General features: G+C 40.0%; 1 protein-coding gene across 1 annotated transcript; it reads left to right on the top strand.

Moving 5' to 3' along the window:
• Positions 1 to 18,016, top strand: LOC146713846 (uncharacterized). Its single transcript, XM_085439072.1, has 5 exons — positions 1 to 343; positions 5,683 to 6,405; positions 14,338 to 14,520; positions 14,612 to 14,764; positions 15,867 to 18,016. The coding sequence occupies exons 1-5, from the start codon at positions 133 to 135 to the stop codon at positions 16,790 to 16,792; spliced, it is 2,196 nt and encodes a 731-aa protein (XP_085295198.1). The 5' UTR covers positions 1 to 132; the 3' UTR covers positions 16,793 to 18,016.
• The last annotated feature ends 2,057 nt before the right edge of the window (positions 18,017 to 20,073 follow it).

The raw sequence follows: 20,073 nt of genomic DNA, 5'->3' as shown, positions 1-20,073 counted from the left end.
AGAGCAGGGGAGGAGCCAAGAGCGGGGTGCACAGACATGGCTGCTGTTTGACGAAGCGGATCGAAATTAAAGGCGAGACACAAACCGTCACGTCAGTGTGGATCTGATCCCAACGTCTGTATCGCTTCATCGATGCTTGTATCGATCCGTCCAGCCTCAGCGGAAGCAGCGATGAGTTCAGCTCAGTATCTGAGAGAGTTCATCAAGGAGAGACTAACTGCTGTTTGTGAAGAAATCTTCTCAGAGGTTCAAAAAACCATCGTCCAGTATGAGGAGGAGATCAACCGTCAGCACAGACTGCTGGATATCAGCCGGAAACCCGACAGAAACTCACACATCATAGGTATGGACATGTTTTTAACTTTGTGCTGTTCAAGCTCAGATTCTTCAGTGTGACTGATTTTACTAGAAGAAGTTAAACTGGGTGTTCCAGGTTTACTGTTGTTTGTCAGCATTTCGACAAAACTCCGGACGAAAATTGGAGTTTAAAAAGACCCGTGTTCAGACGTAAACACTACGACATAAATAGTCAGTAAGATTAAAAAATATAATGCTAATAATCAAATAACAGGATTTCAGTTGTTGGCCAGTATAGCCACCAGCTCAGCCTGTAGATTAGTGAGTTAGAACTAAGAAACTATTCGCTGTTATTTATTTATTTATACTTACTGACTAAATTCAAACAGACCTGAGTTTACTTCAAAGGCTGAGCAGATGTAGGACAATTCAGTGTTTCCACAAACATGAAGAGATGTTTGTGGAAACACTGCAGGCAGACATGTGACCAAAGGCCATGATGTTACTGTAGAGACAGACTGACCCGCCTGTCAGGTCAAATGTGCAGTTAGTTTGTAGTAAAAGACTAACTATGATTAATCATTTCCCTAACAATCACTGCACCCCCACTCAATTTTAGATAGTCAGTGCACTGGTTTACACGCTGACACACCTGAGTGACAAACCGTCTGTCAATTAAATCATCACGTTATTCATGATGAAAATGGAAACCATTCTGCTTCCCTGAGAATCTTTTTTGTTGTGTTTACATTGTCAGGCTGATTGTATGCACATCACCACTTTAACATCCTGTAAATTGCATCTGTCTGTTGATTCTGTTAAATGAGTTGTGTTATTGTTGGGATTTCTTATTTTATGCAATTTTATGTACCTGCCTGTCAAGCTGACTGACCAACACAGTGTAACTTACAGAAGGTGAAGGCATCCATTCAAACGGGTCAGAGGCATATCAAGAAAACCATTACATGGGAACTACATTACAGAATTACACAATTAATAGTCTGATCACCAGGGTTCATTACATATATTTACCTTTGATCAAGACATTGTTTTTGTAACACTGCATGTAGATTATATTAACACAGACATATTTTGTATGAACGGCTGTTTGCAACTTGTTGTATTGGCAAATTCAGTGAAACCACTGAAAGGCATTGCAGCTCCATTTAAAGACACTTATCAGCACCAAGTGCTCTAAACTTACTATGACAGGTATGCTGCATGCTGAAATAAAGATAATTTACATACCAGCCTACTGGGAAAAAATCATTCCACTGTGGTGCGTTTATAAACTTTTGGTCAACGTGGTTGCTGCTAAGTGTCAATCATTCCCACCTCTTGAACTACAACCATTTTCTTCTGCTTATCCAGGACCGAGTTGCAGGACAGCAGCTTAAGCAAGGAAGTCTGTACCTCCCTCTTCCCAGCTAACAACGTAGCTGAGAGATATAATCTCTTCAGCATGTCTTGAACCTGGGTATCTTTTCTGGTGACATGGTTGAAAAACCTTTTCTGGGAGCCCAGGAGTCACCTAAGAGCTTTTCAGGTGCCTGAACTTCCTCAACTGGCAATTTCAATGTGGGGCAGTATTGACTCTACTATCAGCTTCTTACCTTATCTCTAACGAGGGGTCTGGTCAGTCTAGACCCTTTTGCTTTTGGTATCTTTCAGCTTCATTCACTAGCTCAGGCTCCTTCACCACTTGATAGCTGAGGATTGTGTGTCAGACCACCGCCTGACACACATTGGCTCTAACTCATAGGCCAAAGGTGTCAAACTCCAGGCCTCGAGGGCTGCTGTCCTGCTTGTTTTCCTACTAACTGGTAAATGGCCTGTATTTGTATTTGTATTTGTATTACACAACCAGTCATCCACCCATTCACACACACATTCACACACTGGTGATGGCAAGCTACATTGTAGTCACAGCCACCCTGGGGTGCACTGACAGAGGCGAGGCTGCTGGACACTGGCACCACCGGGCCCTCTGACCACCAGTAGGCAACGGGTGAAGTGTCTTGCCCAAGGACACAACGACCGAGACTGTCCAAGCTGGGGCTCGAACCAGCAACCTTCCGATTACAAGGCGAACTCCCAACTCTTGAGCCACGATCGCCCCTTGAAGCTTCTTAATGGCAAAGCACACCTGATCCAGGTAATTGGCAGCAGGTAGGGCCAGGATATCTCAAAAACAAGCAGGATGCTGGCCCTCCAGAACTGGAGTTTGACACCCCTGCCCTAGGAGATGGGACTACAGGAGTGAGCCCATCTATCTTCTTCGGGCTCTAACTAGCTAACTAGCTAGGGTATGGCAGGTTTTAGATAACACCCTGGGTCAACACACCTGAATCAAATGATTAGTTCATTACTGGGCTTCTGGAGAACTTCAAGAAATATTGGAAAGGTAGTTTAGCCGTTTAAATCAGCTGTGATGGACGAAGGACACATCTAAAACCTGCAGGACACCGGCCCTCGAGGCCTGGAATTTGCCACCCCTTTATCACGATATATATTTGAAAATTTGCAATAACGATATAACTGACAATATAATTGATGCGAGACAAAATACAAAATACAACTTCACAACTTTACTAGCGCAAAAAAACCCATCAATTTATTTTCACTTAAACAAGCAGCTGTTTTTTTGTGTGCATTAAAGCTCACTGCACACTGGATTATAAGGTGCACTGTCGATTTTTGAGAATTTTAAGGATTTTACGAGCACCTTATAGTCCCATAAATATGGTAATAACAATGGCCTTTTTGCATGTTCTACCAAAAAATTGTGCTTTGGTGGCTATCTGATAGACAAACACCAAACTAGTTCCACACCACTGAAGTTGCACCATTTTTACAAACCAATTCATCCATTTCACTCAACGATCCATTTTCCCCCTTCTCATCTTCCCTTGCCGCCATGCTTTTCCGGCCATGTGCGTATGAAGTCAAAGGCGCTGCACATGCACGTTTTACCCATATTCTATATAACATTGTACCGGTATTACTGTGAACGGTATAATATGGCCCAGCCCTACTCCCTACCCAGGTCTGGTTCCAGGGAGCATGTTTCTGCTATTGATTGTGTATACAAATGTTTTTGTTCACACTATATTTTAATATATTTAAATAATGCAAACACTTAAAAAACTCATAGGTGATAGTTTTTACCTCCCCAGTCAACTCAAACACTGTGTCTGGCATTTATGTAGTTTATCGAGTTTAGGCTATCAGGTCACTGTTTACCTCATAATGCTGATTGTGGACATTTCCAACTATTTACTTTGGAGGAGATTATAAAACTTTGTAAAAGGAGTAAATGAGTCAGGGAACACTTGGACACTTGGTGATTGAACTCTCTGTGATGTGAGAATGTAATTAAACTGTTTATTGGAGGGAAAGTTGCATGTTGAAAATTCCTAATTGCAACAATATCATAAATAAATAAGCATGTTCATGCACCTTTGTGTGTGTTATACCCTTGACTAAAGTTCAGGCGATGAGGTTTGAGGTGTAGATGAGAGACAAAAGAGACCAGTGGTGGAGGAGGCATGTGAAGAACAGAAGGAGAAAGAAATAATGGGAGATACATATGGAGTGTCCAAATTCATGGGCTGCATCCTTCTGAGGCCGCAATTGTAGGCCGTTTACGTCACAGTGACGCGACAAAGGCTGTCCAAATTTGTAGACTGTTCCGAATGCAGCCGACAAATGCGTCCTCCTTTTCCCCGAATTTGAAGGATGGTACGGGTGTGCAGAATTCATAGCGCAGCCCAGCCAAGTTTTAATATTTCTCTTAATGCTCTTTTTGGGTCACAAATAAACTTTTAACATATTTTCAGGCGTGATTGTTGCTGTGTAAACTTCAAATATCTGCTTGGTTTATCAAGATATCACATATTTGCAGAAGTGCTCCGACGTTTTCGGAGACGTCTGTTATCCACCAGCTCGATAGTTAGCCGGGAGCTTGATGGTGAATAGAGCCGGCGAGAATAGCAAATTCACGGCACATCATTTTCAGATCATTGTGGTATTTCGCTACCCAGGTTAATCATGATATATATGTCACTTAGATAACCTAAAAATGTTATTGGTTGGCTTTTTTCAGTTTTATTTGTTCGTGAGTAAATCGGTTTGGCTGAGATTAAAGTTATTCGATTAGATTAGATAAAATAAAACTTCCCTTGGGTGGGTTCCTCCTTGGTTTTCACACAGCTGAATAAATGTCTAAGCTGTATTTAGGCATTTAAAATGTTTATCAGATTTGTCCTTTCTTAGAGAACTTTCAGGAATCAGGAACATTCTAATAAGAGGTTTGTTAGGGTAGAAACAGTTAAGTGTTCCACCTCCTTTAGGTTAAGATGAGCAATTGGGGGGTGCTCAGGTCATTGCATCAGCACCTCACCGTATAACCCTGACTTCAGCAAATATAAGAAAAAATTTGGGTAATTTTTTTCATAATCTCCTTAACTTTCCTCCTTAACTGCTTTGATCCTTTGCTCATACTGAGGCTACTGGCTTGTGACTGGCTCTGGCTATTTTAGCTTCAGCCACTTTCAGCAACCTTGTTACCTTCTTTAACAGGTTCATGTTTAAGTTTCTGATAAGGGTTGTTAGAAATGTTTTCATGGCAGTCAACCTGCAGTTTACTTTGACGTTTTTGTTCACAGTGAGGAGCTTTGACATTAACAAAACGTGGTAACTGTAAATTTTACCAATCGAGACATCACTGTTTCAGTTTGCGATCGTAGGTAGCTTTGTTCTTTTCCACAAAGGCTTTTTTGTTCAAACATGCTTGATATCACGTAGCACATACCATCGTTTCACAGTGTCGTAGCCTTTAGCAAGTCTACTTATATGGTCACAACATTATGCTCATAATCAAAATCCCTGAATGCGATTTTCACTTTGAGCTTCACTGTTGAGCTCTATTGTGACGGTGGTTATTAACTTTCCCTGTTCAGACAGTCTTTCTGCTTCCTGACACCAAAACCCAACATAAATGCTGCAAATATGACAAGAGCAGTGTCAGCAGAACCCTATTAAGCTTGTATATTCACAAATTTATATATTTATATACTAATATATATAAGCTATGTGCTCTTTATTTCTGATGTGACATTTACACATTTGAGCCCTGAAACTTTTAATTTTAAGCATTGAAAATATGTATATATTTTCTGCTCATCAGTACCTGTAAATCCCCCCCCCCCCCCTTAGCATCTGAGGGTGCCACCGGGGTGCCTCGTGTGATGAAAATATTATACATTCATATATTTCTTGAGCATGACTGGGACCTCACTGTGGCACCAGTTATGCTGAGCTTTGTAGTTTTTGTATAATTACATGAGTGACCTTGTTTGTTTGTTTTTTTTCTGTTTGTTTTAGTTCCTGAAGACCTCCCACAACTACACGACTGTGTGGAAAATGAGAGTGTGGATGAGCAGCAGGTCTGTAACCAGGAGATGAACTCCAGTTTAATCTTTTTCCAGATTAAAGAGGAACAGGAGGACCCAGAGCCTCCACAGATTAAAGAGGAACAGGAGGAACTGTGCAGCAGTCAGGAGGGAGAGCAGCTTGGACTGAAGCAGGAGGCTGATACCTTCATGGTGACTCTAACTTATGAGCAAAGTGACCACAGTGAACCAGAACCAAACAGTGAGCAGTACCTTCCTCTCAGCTCTCCTGAAGCAGAGCTGGAGAAGAGAACAGATCATGGTAAAAGTCTAGACGACACTCTTGTGTCAGACAGTCAGAGTAAAACTCATACAAGGAAAAATTCTGTGCAATGCAACACCTGTGGAAAAATGTTTCCCTATAGATCCCATCTGATTACACATCTGAGAGTTCACACAGGTGAGAAGCTGTATTCTTGTACCGTTTGTGGGAAAAGATTTGGTCAGAAATCCGATTTGGAACGTCATGTAAGAATTCACACGGGGGAGAAACCGTATTCTTGTGCTATTTGTGGTAAAAAATTCAGAGAGAAGTCGGGTATGGAGCGACATGTGAGAATTCACACAGGTGAGAAACCGCATTGTTGTAGCATCTGTGGGAAAAGATTCATTCAGATGATACAATTAAAGAAACACATGAAAATTCACACTGGTTAAGGTTTCATGTGGGACAGCTGTGAGTCATAGCAGCGTGTTGGTGGTAGAGCTCACACTGACCAGAAGTCAAATTACTGCGACACCTGAGTGAAAAGCCATTCTCAAAGTGAAGGGAGAAGCTCACTTAAAAAAACAACAACCCAGAAACATTGTAATTCTTTATCAATCAAAACACAAGAGTGATTTATTTGTTGAGACTTTTATTCGTAAAACAGAAGCAACAAAGGTTGTTGGTTATAAATTGATAATGCTGCCCATTCATACTTAGCATTAAGGCTAAAGTGTGACCCACCTGCCACTGGGACACAAACGTCAGTAAAAGAGCAGTACGTTCTGAGTAAACTAATCATGTTCTATGTTGGTTGTAATTCACTTTTTATTTGAATAAATGTATTTTTATAAATATGCAACTTGACCTGCTCCTAAATAATGTAAAGCTGAATTTCTGTTGTTATTACTGCAGCCCACATGCAGTACCATCATGGCCCACCAGGAAGCACTGTTAAAATTGTTTCAGGGAAAACCTGACATTCTTACATTTCATGAAGGTTCTAGTTCAGTATGCTCCTGTTCTTTTATTTTATTGTTTATTGGAGTTAATTATCCTTTCTCAAAGTTTAAATAAATATTTCATCAAAACTTCTTTTGAGTATTTTTTTTCTGTGGTATCTCTAGAAAATGCTTTCCCTGCTCTGGATTTCAGATAAATACGGCCCGGTGTATTATAGTTTCTGTTTGCCTTTCCATCCTTTAACAAGATGCACGAGTTGTAGCTGCAGTAACAAATTTTTTTCTGAGTTTTCTCATTGCTTTTTGCTCATCAAATCAGTCATTATTTGTATTTTATTAGATTTTATGTCATTATGTGGTACAGAAAAATACTCAAATTCAGATTCCTGGTGCCAAAATTATATATATATGTAAATAACCCTGAATGCCTTTCCTTGCACCTTATTTTGGCACTCATTGCTGTTTTCTACTACCAACTTCCTGTTCGGGTGTAGAAGCTTTTATTTTGATGGGACGATTTCCTGTAAAACTGTTTTGGCGCAGTTTTCAGCAGCAGTTGCGGGAGTTTTGAAATGTGATGGCTTAACGGAGCCTATGGAGATTTCTTTTGTCATTAGAAGCCCCCTTGATAGAGGCACAAGGTATGGTTATGATATAAATAAGGACACGTTTAGATGTTTTTGTGACTGTCGCTACATTTGTTAAATGTTACGTTGAAACGAACTTCATGTTATTTTTATTTTTATTTTTTTTTCTCTTTTTTGTATTTTCTCTTTTTAAGGAGAAGGATGTACATCAAAAGGTCTGCTCCACAGGGCCATACTGAGGTCCCGCACCCACCCTCAAATCCCATGGGAAATTTTCCAGTGTTTAATTGACTCAGCTCTTAAATACAGTTTGTTTAAAAAAAAAAAAAACAAGAGTTTAGAAGAGCATTCATTCATTCCATATTTCCTAATTGTGCTCGGCCAAGAATATTTTAATAAAAAAGTGTAGCTCTGTCAGGAACTTTAGACCAGCTACACAAGCTAAACGTTAACATCAATGATGATGTTAAGTCATGTAGTTATAACTAATACCACGGTTGTCATTTTTTCTATGTGCCACCAGCACATTTATCACAAGCAAAGAGTAATGCTGAGGCTAATTGGTCACAGATTTTGATAGGCACTCTTGTCACTTATCCATGGCAATCTATCTGGTAGTTGTTGAAAATTTACTCAGACTATAGGGGGGAAAGTCAGTAGATCATCAAAGTGATCATAAATTCAAACTGAACTTTTAAACCAATCCATCAGGTACTGGAAGATCATCCACTAGTGATGGAAACTCATAACAGCCGTTTCATGAGCTGAAGATATTCAGAAAAAGGTGAAATAAAGTGGACCCATGGTTTTAGAGCTGCAACATATTCTGTCAATGCATATCCTTTATTTATAATTGGCCTAATGACACATAAAACATCCAGTATAGTAACAAGAGAAAATTATTGGGTGTATCATTTTCTTATGCCCTCTGTTATATAGAACAAAATGTTGAGTCTCCTTATATATCAGTCCATGGGACAGACTAGAAACTTTGCATAAACATGCTTCTCGCTGTCATCTCGGCTTCCCACTGAGTTTCATCCTTATGTCATTTTTAAGTAATGACGCTTACTGCCTCTGCTGAAACCCTTACAACAGAGTCCTCAACTCCTTTGGTGCTTTTGGGATACCAATGGTTGAAATTACAGATGTGCAAAGATGTTAAGGTAACCTCTGTAGAAAGAGTCGACTATGTGACTATTTATGAGGTCTGGTAGTAGTAATTTGTAATTTGCCCCTCTTTGGTTATGTATGTGTGGATGAACATAATTTTATTTTGCAATTTAGGAAATTATTATTATTTTTTTTTTTGGCCTGTCCCGTTTGGCTCTTTTACCATCAGAATTGTTGTCTAAAGGCAAAGAAAGATGCCCAACGGATTTACTTTACCAAATTGACCATCCCAGCCTTGCCGTAATGGTCCATTTGATTCACCTTTTATTGTTTATTTTATTTTCACTTGCTGAATACGGGACAGATTTGACTGGAGGAAAGAAGGGGAGAAAGAAAGAGGGAAAGAGAAACAGCTGAGAAGAGGGACGGGGGAGAAGGGCAAAAAACAAAAACCAACAGAATGGGCAGAAAAAAAAATGCATCTATCGATCACCTGGATCGCCTGCTGAGAAAGAAAAAAGAGAACAAGCAGAAGAGAACAAGAGTAATAGAATAAACAACATCACAATGATATATGGGAATATGACAGTAAATACTAAATATTAAACATTATTGTGCAGCACATAAGATCAACAGAACACAGTGTGCTTTGAGGTAGGAGCCAAAAAGGGTGTAGTTTGTGGGTGTGATCACCCGTGTGTACACCTGTGAGCATGGACGCGCTTGTTTTTTGTTTTTTAAAAGGTTCCTTCATGTAATGATCTGCTAGAGGGTGTGGGGGGGCCACAGCCCCGTCCTCCAGGGCATGAAGCAGGTATGGAGGAGATCAAAACTCCAGACATCCAGAGGCCCCCAGAACACAAGAGATCATGGAAGACCAACAGAGGGGCAGCCGCGCCACTGTCCCAGAAAGAGCTGAGGAGAGTCCCAGATGAGGGCTCACTCAGCAGCCGCGGAGCAGAAGCCAGGGGGAGTTGCAGTGACGCGCCCGTGAGCTCCGCCGGCAGCCAGCCGTGCCTGAGTGACCGAGCCCCAGGCTCCAGGCCCCGATAAGCGGCCGCCAAGGGGTGAGCCGGTGTGTACCTGGACGCCCATCCCCAGACACAAAGAACCACCAACGCACCGATGTCTGAGGGAGTCCGCCACCGGCAGGGGAAGTGTTATAAGGTTTACGATTGTAAGAGTGTGGATTATTTTTGCTTACACGCTGTTTCTATGTATACATCCCCAGCTCTTATGGTGAAATTGATGGTTTACTGCCATTAAACCTTCAAAACGTCATCAGTAAAGTGTCATCCTTCATTCGGGGGGGTTCGCTACAATATGTATGTGTGTGTATATATGTATATATATATATATTTATTTATTTATTTATTTTTAAAGTATGAAATCAATAGAAAATTAACTCCAGAATCCAAAGGTCTTGAACAATATGAAAAGAAATAGCATGACACCGAGGCAAAGACTTGACAACCAGATATGAGGAGGAGAGTTACCCTGAGGGGGAAATTTACAAATTCCAGCAGCCTGGATGAATTTGAGGACGTTATTTTCCTTTGACTCACCTTTTTCAGACTGAAGACATGCTATTATGTTTTATCTGTTTTTATTTTTCAGTTACAGAAGAAATGCATTGAATAAAACAAAGTTTAATATTGATTAGTCTGAGCTGGATTATTATTATTATCATCATCACAGCATTCATTTAAGCAGATTTCTAAAAAGCCAGCAGGATAAAACAGAGTGAGACTTTGTGCCGATGTAGAGCTGCATGACTGTGCTTAAAGTGCCACTAAGTATACATCAAGACTAAATATAAGCACTTAATGGCATTCTGTGTTTTACAAGCTGTTTATTGAAAAAAACAACTTTAATGTTCTGATTGAGTTAGCTTATTTTTGTAGAAAATCAGGGGCTTCCTTCATTTCCTGAGTCATCATTGCTTATATCTTCATCCTTTTTCAGTGAGTGAAGTAAGGGACTTTTCCAGCGCAGTGTTTAGAGTGCTTCATTTGGTGAAAGCTCATAATGCACATTTCAGATAACTAATAAATAATTCAGATCTAAGGATATTGATGGAATAAAAGGCACACAGTTATGTGCTCAATGTTCTGCTAAATCCTCAATACAAACATATTACGCTGCAATGTAATGAACACGGTTGCACAAAGACTGTCTGCAAATATTTACTAAACCGTTCTATGTACTACAGCATGCACGTAATGGTAAACATACTGGGTGCAGAATTAATTTAACTCAGCGGTCCCAGACCAGTTTATGTCCGACAATATTTTCACGGATCAATACAACAAAATAAAACCAGTACCGCTACCAGAAAATTGAAGCTTTATTCATAACACACGGGAAAAGACCCAGGGAAACAGAGTTAATGATAAACACGTTAAAAACAACAACTATAAAAACCCTGAAAACCATAAATTTCACACCCGAGCCTCAGCTCTCGCGGCACCTGTCTGTGGCTAATAAATACTGGTCCTTGTCAGGCCACCTGAGTCCAAAAACTGGTGGTAACATAGCCAGAAATAAAATTTATATTTACTGAACTGTAAAGCTTAAGTCACGTAAATCACTAGTATTTCAAAACGAGTCTGTTAAATATTCCTGATTTATCTGGATGCAGCAGACACAAGATACTCCAATAATAGTCGTCTGTATATAAAATGATACTGAGCTAAAGTATTAATATTTACCACAGAAGGTAAAGAAAGCTTCTCCAGATGAAACCCAAGCCAAATGAAGCCTGTCGGTGTAATGGTCACCCTTGAACTTTTTCACCAGTGCAAGTGCAATGCAGTAGTTGAGAAATGTGTACAGAAGAAAAGATAACTACTATGAAAAATTATTCACTTTTACACAGATTTTTTCTTCTTTTACAGTCTTGGCTTATTAATTCTGAATGAAACCTATAAAAACTTTGTGATCTGTTTTCCTGTTTTTCTTCACAGGAAACCAGACTGATAGTCACTCCGTTCTCTCCAGCTCTCTGTATTTCATCAATATAACCATTCTGACCTTTAACCCTTTCCATTTTGAAATATGATGTGTGGAGCGTAAAACCATTGTGTTTATTACTGATGATATACCAATGAAAGCACTGTAAAGTCCCCTTCAGTTTGAACTCTCAGTAAACTTGATCCAACACTGGAAAATCACATAGATCAGCACTAGATGACAATTTATTGTTGTTCTCATTTCATGCGTCACGTCTTTGAGAAGGATCGCATCTCACAACATATAGACTGTTCTGAGCATGAGTGATCAATATATAATGTCTGTTTGTTTTATTTATGGGACTTCATTAAAGCTTTTTATTCCCACATTTTCACTCTGAACATAATGGAAGATGGACTGTGCTCTGTTAATGGGAGATGTTTTTGCAAGGGAGTGAGATAATCAAGTCTTATGGCTCAGAGTAATGGTGGTAATCAGAGGGCACGAAAGTCCCTGTTTTTATGATGAGATCATGAGGGGGATTTGACATAAAGAGTGGGTGAGTGAACCACTCTATAAAACTGAGAGCCCTTGATGTAAGGAAGTTCACTTTCGGTTGTGTTCTGGTCTGTGTCTCTACAGCTTGATCTCCTCCTTTTTGTCTGTTTTGTCTTTTTTAGTTTTCTTGGTGTATTGAAAGTTTCTTTCAGTGAACTATTCTCCATATTAATGTTTCATCTCCTGTGGAGTTTTTTTTCTTTGCATGCTTAAAAAAATGCTTGTAACATCTGGCTTGATTTTTTTTTTGTTCAACAGCTGACCACTGACAGCAAATTTTCTGGTTCCTTTGCTCTGACATATTTACCAGCTGAAGGACTGGTGTAATCTCAAAACTTCAAAGAACAGAGAGGAAAAACTCAGAATCTGAAGCTGAAACACACTTTGATTTTCTGTGAAGAAAGAGAAACCAGCATATTTACTGCTGCAAAGAGGACAACAAAGAACATCTCACTATGGATCTCTGAATTCCAGGAGAACTCGGGCTCTCGTCATGATAAGGTGATGAAGATTTTCTTTTTTTACTGATCAACAGAGTATCTGTTAGGTCTGCATAATGGATGAACATAAATGCCATGAAACAGTCCAAGCTGCAGCAGAAAGGAAGAATGATGTTTTACACTCAGCAGCAGAGCCAGAGACCAGAGCTGGATTCTTAAGATATTTGCATAAAATTACACTGGATCCAAACACAGCACATAAAGAGCTCGTACTATCTGAAGGGAACCGAAAAGCAACATTAAAAGAAGGCGGACAGTTTTACTCTTGTCATCCAGAGAGATTCACTGAATATGAACAAGTGCTGAGCAAAGAGAGTCTGACTGGACGTTGTTACTGGGAGGTGGAGTGCAGAGGAGGAGCAGTTTATGTAGCGGTCGCATACAAGAATTTCAGCAGAACAGGAGGTTTATATCACTGTGGATTTGGACTAAATGAGAAATCTTGGGCATTACGTTGTGACACAGACAGTTATATATTTTACTACAACAAAGTCCAAACTGTCCTCTCAGGTCCTCGGTCCTCCAGAGTAGGAGTGTACCTGGATCACAGAGCAGGTATTCTGTCTTTCTACAGCGTCTCTGAAACCATGACTCTCCTCCACAGAGTCCAGACCACATTCACTCAGCCGCTCTATGCTGGACTTGGTCTTGTGTGTTATGGAGTCACTGCTGAGTTCATTCAAGTTGAGACTGAAACACTGGGTGGACTGAACTTTTGCTGTTGTGGCCCCAAAATTAAGGAATAACTTGCCCCTCCATGTTAGGCTGGCCCCAACACTTGAGATTGTTAAATCACTTGAAAAACTTTTTTCCAAGGCATTTGATTAGTAGTACCATTCAGTTTTTGGTCACTTTTAATCTTCTTTAGTTTGTTCATTTTATTTATTGTATATTTTATTTTATTCATTTTTACTATTTTTTATTTATTTATTTTATTGTTATTGTATTTTCTTTTTCTGTGTAATGATTGGTTTTCTAACTTTTATCACTGTTTTTCACTGGAAAGTACTTTGGTCAAACATGTTGTTTTTAAAGTGCTCTATAAATAAAGTTGGATTGAAGTAAAACAAATAGGTTTATCTTGAACCCTGATTTTCAGAGTGTGCCTCAGGGAAATCCAGCCCTCCTACAAAAGAGTGCACAAAGGTATTAGTATGTGCAAACTCATTCGGGGTCGGAGTGGGTGGGCTGTCCCATCTCGCTTCCATCGCAAAAAACGAAGTTCAAAAAGACTGAAAACAAACGTGCAATAAAGTCACAAATTTAAGAAATGCCAGAGGGTTTTTTTTCTCAACGTGGCCCTAAATCTCCTTTGTAGAGAGAGCCACACACCAAACGCACAAAGCGTTTACTGAATCAGTCACGTGGTACGGCCGAACGTCAACACGAAGGTCATCAAAACGAGCCCGACACAGACGTCTGTCATTTTTTCCCTGTCCACGTTTCACTCCAGTAGGTGGCAGCAATACACCTGTAAGCTGGTTTGCCAACTGCCATCAAGCTCAGAAGAAGGAGAAGGAAGGAAGTGGAGGGGCAAGTGTGGCTGTTTGAGTGGAGCGGTGTGTGCAGACATGGCTGCTTTTTAACGAAGCGGACTGAAGTCGGAAGAGAGACACAAACTAAAGTATCGATCCCGTCACATCAGTGTGGATCTGATACCAACGTCTGTATCGCTTCTATTGATGCTTGTATCGATCCGCTCAGCCTGAGTTGAAGCAGCAATGAGTTCAGCTCAGTATCTGAGAGAGTTCATCAAGGAGAGACTAACTGCTGTTTGTGAAGAAATCTTCTCAGAGGTTCAAAAAACCATCGTCCAGTATGAGGAGGAGATCAACCGTCAGCACAGACTGCTGGATATCAGCCGGAAACCCGACAGAAACTCACACATCACAGGTATGGACATGTTTTTAACTCTGTGCTGTTCAAGCTCAGATTCTTCAGTGTTTGGTTGATTGGTGATAAATCTGAATCTTTGTTCCTCAAGACCCCCTACAACAACACAACTGTAAGGAAGAGGAGGACCCAGAGCCTCCACAGATTTACGAGGAACAGGAGGAACTCTGCAGCAGTCAGGAGGGAGAGCAGCTTGGACTGCTGGAGACCATCTGTGAACCTGATATAATGTCACACAGAATAGGTATGTAAACTGTGATGGTCGTAATAAAAATGAATTAGGCCTGCAGCTATTGATTATTCTATCAAATAATGGATTAATTGGATAAGAAGTACTTTTGTCTCATTAATGTACAATAATAAATATTATAAAGAGAAAAAACACTTTCAGAGTGAACAGAGTGAACAGAGGCTTGTTAGGTTGGACACTGAAGTATTATTAAATAAAATCTACACCATCAAAACATCTTGTTCTCTTTTCAACAGCACAAAACTGTCCTTTGATTAAAATCAGAAAGTCTTCCAAGAGGACAAAATAATTTTTTATGCCATAGTTTAGATTGCAGATATCTATATGAAATATATTATTTGGCTTTGATCCTTGACTGTACTTGAAATTAACCTAAATACTAAGAGAAAGATCACGTGTGTCCTGCATGAGGATAGGGATTTGTGTTGGTGTGTGGGGCTGTAGCCTGTAAGTTTATATAAATCCAAAAGTAATGTAATGAACAGTGTAACGAATAACTCCTTCCAGGTGGAAATAACTGTAACAATGACCTGACACACACAGTGTTTGACGTGTTGTTTTCTTTTATTTTGCTTGGTTTAGCAGTTCGCGTTTTTGGTTTAAGGCACTCTCGAGCCAGGAGTCAGCTCCCTCCGCAGCTCCTGCACTGCACACACTCCTGTCAGTCTCACCTGTTACTATATATATGGAGAGAGTCATTAGTCAGCACACACACCTGTCCCCTCTGCTGCCCTGACACCGCCTCAAGAGTTCACTGCACCACCCTTCCACTGCAGCGGGGCAGAGACCACACCCCTCCCATAGTAGCATACTGCATTACTTTAAAGAACGGTTATGAAATGCCTTCGACATGCACACACATACAATTAATTTGCATGTATGTAATGCCTTTGATATGCTGCTTGGAGATAGTCGGGACTCTCAAAGTGGAGCCAGTGAGAACCTAATAACAATAAGAGAACCATTAAAAATTTGAATCGTTAAGTGATTTGAGAATGGAATTGGAACAGCTAAATCCTCATCAAATCTGATCACTACTGAGGGGTCAGATCAAATGTTTTCTCAACAGCTTGTTTTTCTGCATTTGTCTCTTCAGACCTCCAACAGCAGCATGTTGGTGAGGAAGAGGAGGGTCTGGGTGAGGAAGAGGAGGGTCTGGATGAGCAGCAGGTCTGTAACCAGGAGAGGAACTCCAGTCTGGACCAGGAGGACCCAGAGCCTCCACAGATTAAAGAGGAACAGGAGGAGCTCTGCAGCAGTCAGGAGGGAGAGCAGCTTGGACTGAAGCAGGAGGCTGATGCTTTAGCAGACAACACTGCTGCTTCAGAGAGTCAAACTGAAGCAAGGGAAAAGTCTCTACAGTGTGACACTTGTGGGAAAACGTTTCAGTATAAATGCTTACTGGCTGCACATTTGACAGTCCACACAGGAGAGAAACGGTTTCCTTGTAGCAAATGTGGCAAAAAATTCAGTCAGCTGACACGCTTGAAAAATCACATGAGAATTCACACAGGTGAGAAGTCGTATCCTTGTAGCACCTGTGGAAAAGAATTCAGTAAAAAATCAGCTCTAAAATCTCACGCGAGAGTTCACACAGGCGAGAAGCACCATTGTTGTAGCATCTGTGGGGAAAGTTTCATCTGGAATATGCAGTTAATACGGCACAGGAGAATTCACACAGGTGAGAAGCCATATTTTTGTGGTACCTGTGAGAAGAGATTCATTCGGAAGATACAGTTAAAGGATCACATGAGAATTCACACTGGCGAGTGTCCGTACTCGTGTAACAGCTGTGGGGAAAAGTTTATTGACCTATCAGCATTGAAAGCTCACGTGAGAATTCACACAGATGAGAAGTCGTATCCTTGTAGCACCTGTGGAAAAGAATTCAGTAAAAAATCAGCTCTAAAATCTCACGCGAGAGTTCACACAGGCGAGAAGCACCATTGTTGTAGCATCTGTGGGGAAAGTTTCATCTGGAATATGCAGTTAATACGGCACAGGAGAATTCACACTGATTAACTGTTTCATGCTTAGAGAATATGGGGACAGCTGCGAGTTATAGCAGTGTGCTGGTGGTAGAGCCGACACAGAGGAGCAGCCTTTTGCAGGAGTCTGCTCCTGTTGTGTAGACTTGTTCTTTGTTTATTATCCAGGGATCGAGTTCTGTTATTGTTCTACTGAAGCCTCGTCTTTTTCTTTTTTAATCAAAGCAAGAGTAACCAAAGCTGAGTGTGTTCATTCAGGTTTTTAAGTCTCAGACAAACATCTGGTTTTAGTTTTTATATATACTTGAATATATTGTCTCACAGTCACACAGTGTAATGATTTTCAGGCACGGTACTTGGACTTTGCTGTTGTTGTTGTTGTTGTTTTTTAATATAAAAAAATCCAGCTGTGTCTGCTAAATGCAGAATAAACTAAATAAAGATTACCTTCAAACTTCTTTTGACAGAGTTTCACTTTCAGGAGGAAAATGTTTTATTAAGTCACTTATTGTGAATTACAAAGTCTGTGGCACAAGAAATCCAACAGCAAATGTCTTCTGCCTGTTGTAGCTGCTACTAGGAGTGTTTATTTGTTGTAGGGTGACATGTTATCAGAACGAGTGCATAATCAGCTCAAACCTGTCTGTCTAGAACACTTCCCTGTGGCGCAATGGACAATCATCTGACTATGGATTTAAAAAAATCCAGGTTCAACTTCTGGCTGCTTTAGTCTCTTTGCGGCCTCCCTATGAGGGCGAGAACACACTTTATGGACCTGTAGATACTGGGTAAGGGAGAAATGCTGGTGCTATTAATCGTTTGGATTCAAATGAAGGTTAGAACAGCAGCTCTAATGTCTTGTGTGGATGTAACTGTATACTGAAAATATCACAGTGTCACGTCAGTGCACTCGTAGAATAAAAAAACAAGAGCTTCATTTCTTTGAATAATAATTTTATGTTGTTTCTCTTCTACTTCACGGAGAAGTCAGTAGTTCTTTATTGATCACAAAGATTTTTTTCTCACTTTGTGTATTTGTGAAGAATGTGTCATTTCATCTGCATTGATCTGTTTGTCTGCTGTTTGTGACTCAGCAAACACTGCAGGAAGTTTACTTTTCATTATTATAATCAATGAGGAGTTCATTGTATTTAATGTGAACAAACTCAGGTTATTTTTTAAAAAGGAAAAAGGCTTGTGTTCATTCCAGGATCTGACAATGTGAAGCTAATCTGAGAGAATAAATGAAGCAGTTTTCCTCCTTGGTGCTTTTGCGCTGATTTTAGTTTGTTGGCAGTAAGTTCACGAGCTCTGTGTGTCTGACTTGATTTCATATGCAAGAAAATGATTAAACACAACTGAACCTGCAGAAAACATTAAAGTGAGACTGAAAGACAACTGTCACACAGAGCTGAGGGAGACACCTGGTGGACAAACACAGACATGACAACAAAAAACACTAAAGCGCAGAGGGATGACAAACGGCTGGAAATAACTCCAGGAAAGGATTGCTGTGCATCAGAAAAGCACTCAGCACACACTAATATCTGGCTTCATTAAGGAAGTGAAACTGGCTGATAGTGTAGACACCAGGCTGTTTTTAATAACTGGTTTGTTTTTCAATCTGAGCTCCAAAGGTTGAAAACACAAATCCTTTTTCATGATTTCCTGTCCTGTCGACACATCACTGAAACAGGCATCGAAGTCAACGGTGGCTTTAAACCTGGAAGAGAGGAGAACTAGGGACAGAGCCAAGCTAACGACAAAGAACAGGACACTTTCTCTCTCTCTCTTAAGAGAGACACAAATAATTTGTGTGGAATCTTATTTAATGCAGAACAAATAAATAGTCTGAAAATAGTTAATTCAAAAAAGCCGTGGCTGCATTTTTGGGTAAATAGCTGCATATAACTTTGTTGTCTGCAAAACTTATGCATAGATTTTTAATATTTACGATTTATATTTGCATTTCAAATTATGAAAATGATTCGTTAAACATGTTTGTGGTTGTAACAGTAAAAAGTATCACTTTTTTCTACTCTGATTTTGTTTTTTTTGTCTGATTTAAGATCAATTGTGTTAATACAGTATGTCAAAATGAAAAAAAAACCTGTAAATTCACATAGGTTGTGCTGAAAATAATGATACCAAACAAGGGAAGATAAACTGTTTTTAAAGGTGAAATGTAGAGGGAAAATCAAAAGTACCGTAGTCAAAAACAGCCAACTACACCCTGGACCCCAGAGGGTTAACCCTTTAAGGCATGGCTATTCAACTATGAAGTTAGTTGGGCCAGATTTTCAAACCGAGGAATTTATCTGGGCCAGATATTTTTTTTTAAGCCAGTAAGCAGCAGATCATGATCAATTTCAAACCCACACAACTGTACTGAAAAACAAGTATTTTTTTTATTCCTATTCCCCTGTAAATCTGGTGACCTCTCACAAATGCAAACCAAAAGGTCCATTTAAAAAAAAGGGAGCTATAACTAAACTATTTTTTGCACATTTGAAATAATAATAATAATAATAATAATAATAACAAAAAAAACATATTGATAATTCCCTTTCAAATTAAAATAAATATTTCGCTGACCACTCACTTTTCCTGCCATGGATGGAGCCCCATCCGTCACAAACAGACATATCCAGACCATTTCTCTGTGTTTCTGCCAGGACCACAGGCAGGGCCACTCACAGGTTGCTTCTGGGCCGCATTTGGCCCGCGGGCCGCCATTTGAATAGGCTTGCTTTAAGGCTTATCGGAGCAGGCACACTTTGTTTTGCATAACTATTTTTAAAACCTAGTAGAATTGCAACCACATAAGCTAGCAAAGGATGAAAATGATGTTTTCTATTCAAAGTAGGAAAAAATGGAGACCAGGCAAAGTCAGAGCTGAAAACTTTTTCTTTTAACTTTTTTTAATTTTCACCTTGAAAGCAGAGTTTTTACTGAGATATTTTATGAGTTGACAGCACCATGTGCTACTTTCTCTCTGCTGATATGAGTAAATGGAGCTCACCCACCTGTCTGTTTCTCTATGTCTATAAGCAGCAGCTACACCACCTACTGAAACTGAGGTGAAGTGCACCAAAACCTCTGTTAGTCGTGATCACGTGACGTGGGTGTTTTGAACCACGCTTCAGAGTTGTTTGAAAACATCTGTGCTCCAGAAGCTTGACTCAATGTAGAAACATCTTTTTATAGCGTCCCATCCGCACTGATATCACCTCTTCACTACACTCCAGCTCCAAAGGTTAACTGTAGAGTCAAAGTGAATTCCCAAAGAAGGAAAGCTTGTAACTCTCTCCAATC

The sequence above is a fragment of the Copadichromis virginalis genome, linkage group LG3, assembly GCF_057382275.1.
Source record: "Copadichromis virginalis isolate Kocher_CV1m ecotype Utaka linkage group LG3, C_Virginalis_male_GT1.1, whole genome shotgun sequence".
Lineage (NCBI taxonomy): Eukaryota > Metazoa > Chordata > Actinopteri > Cichliformes > Cichlidae > Copadichromis > Copadichromis virginalis.
Note: the sequence above shows the minus strand (reverse complement) of the source record. Positions and strands in the feature narration are given on the sequence as shown.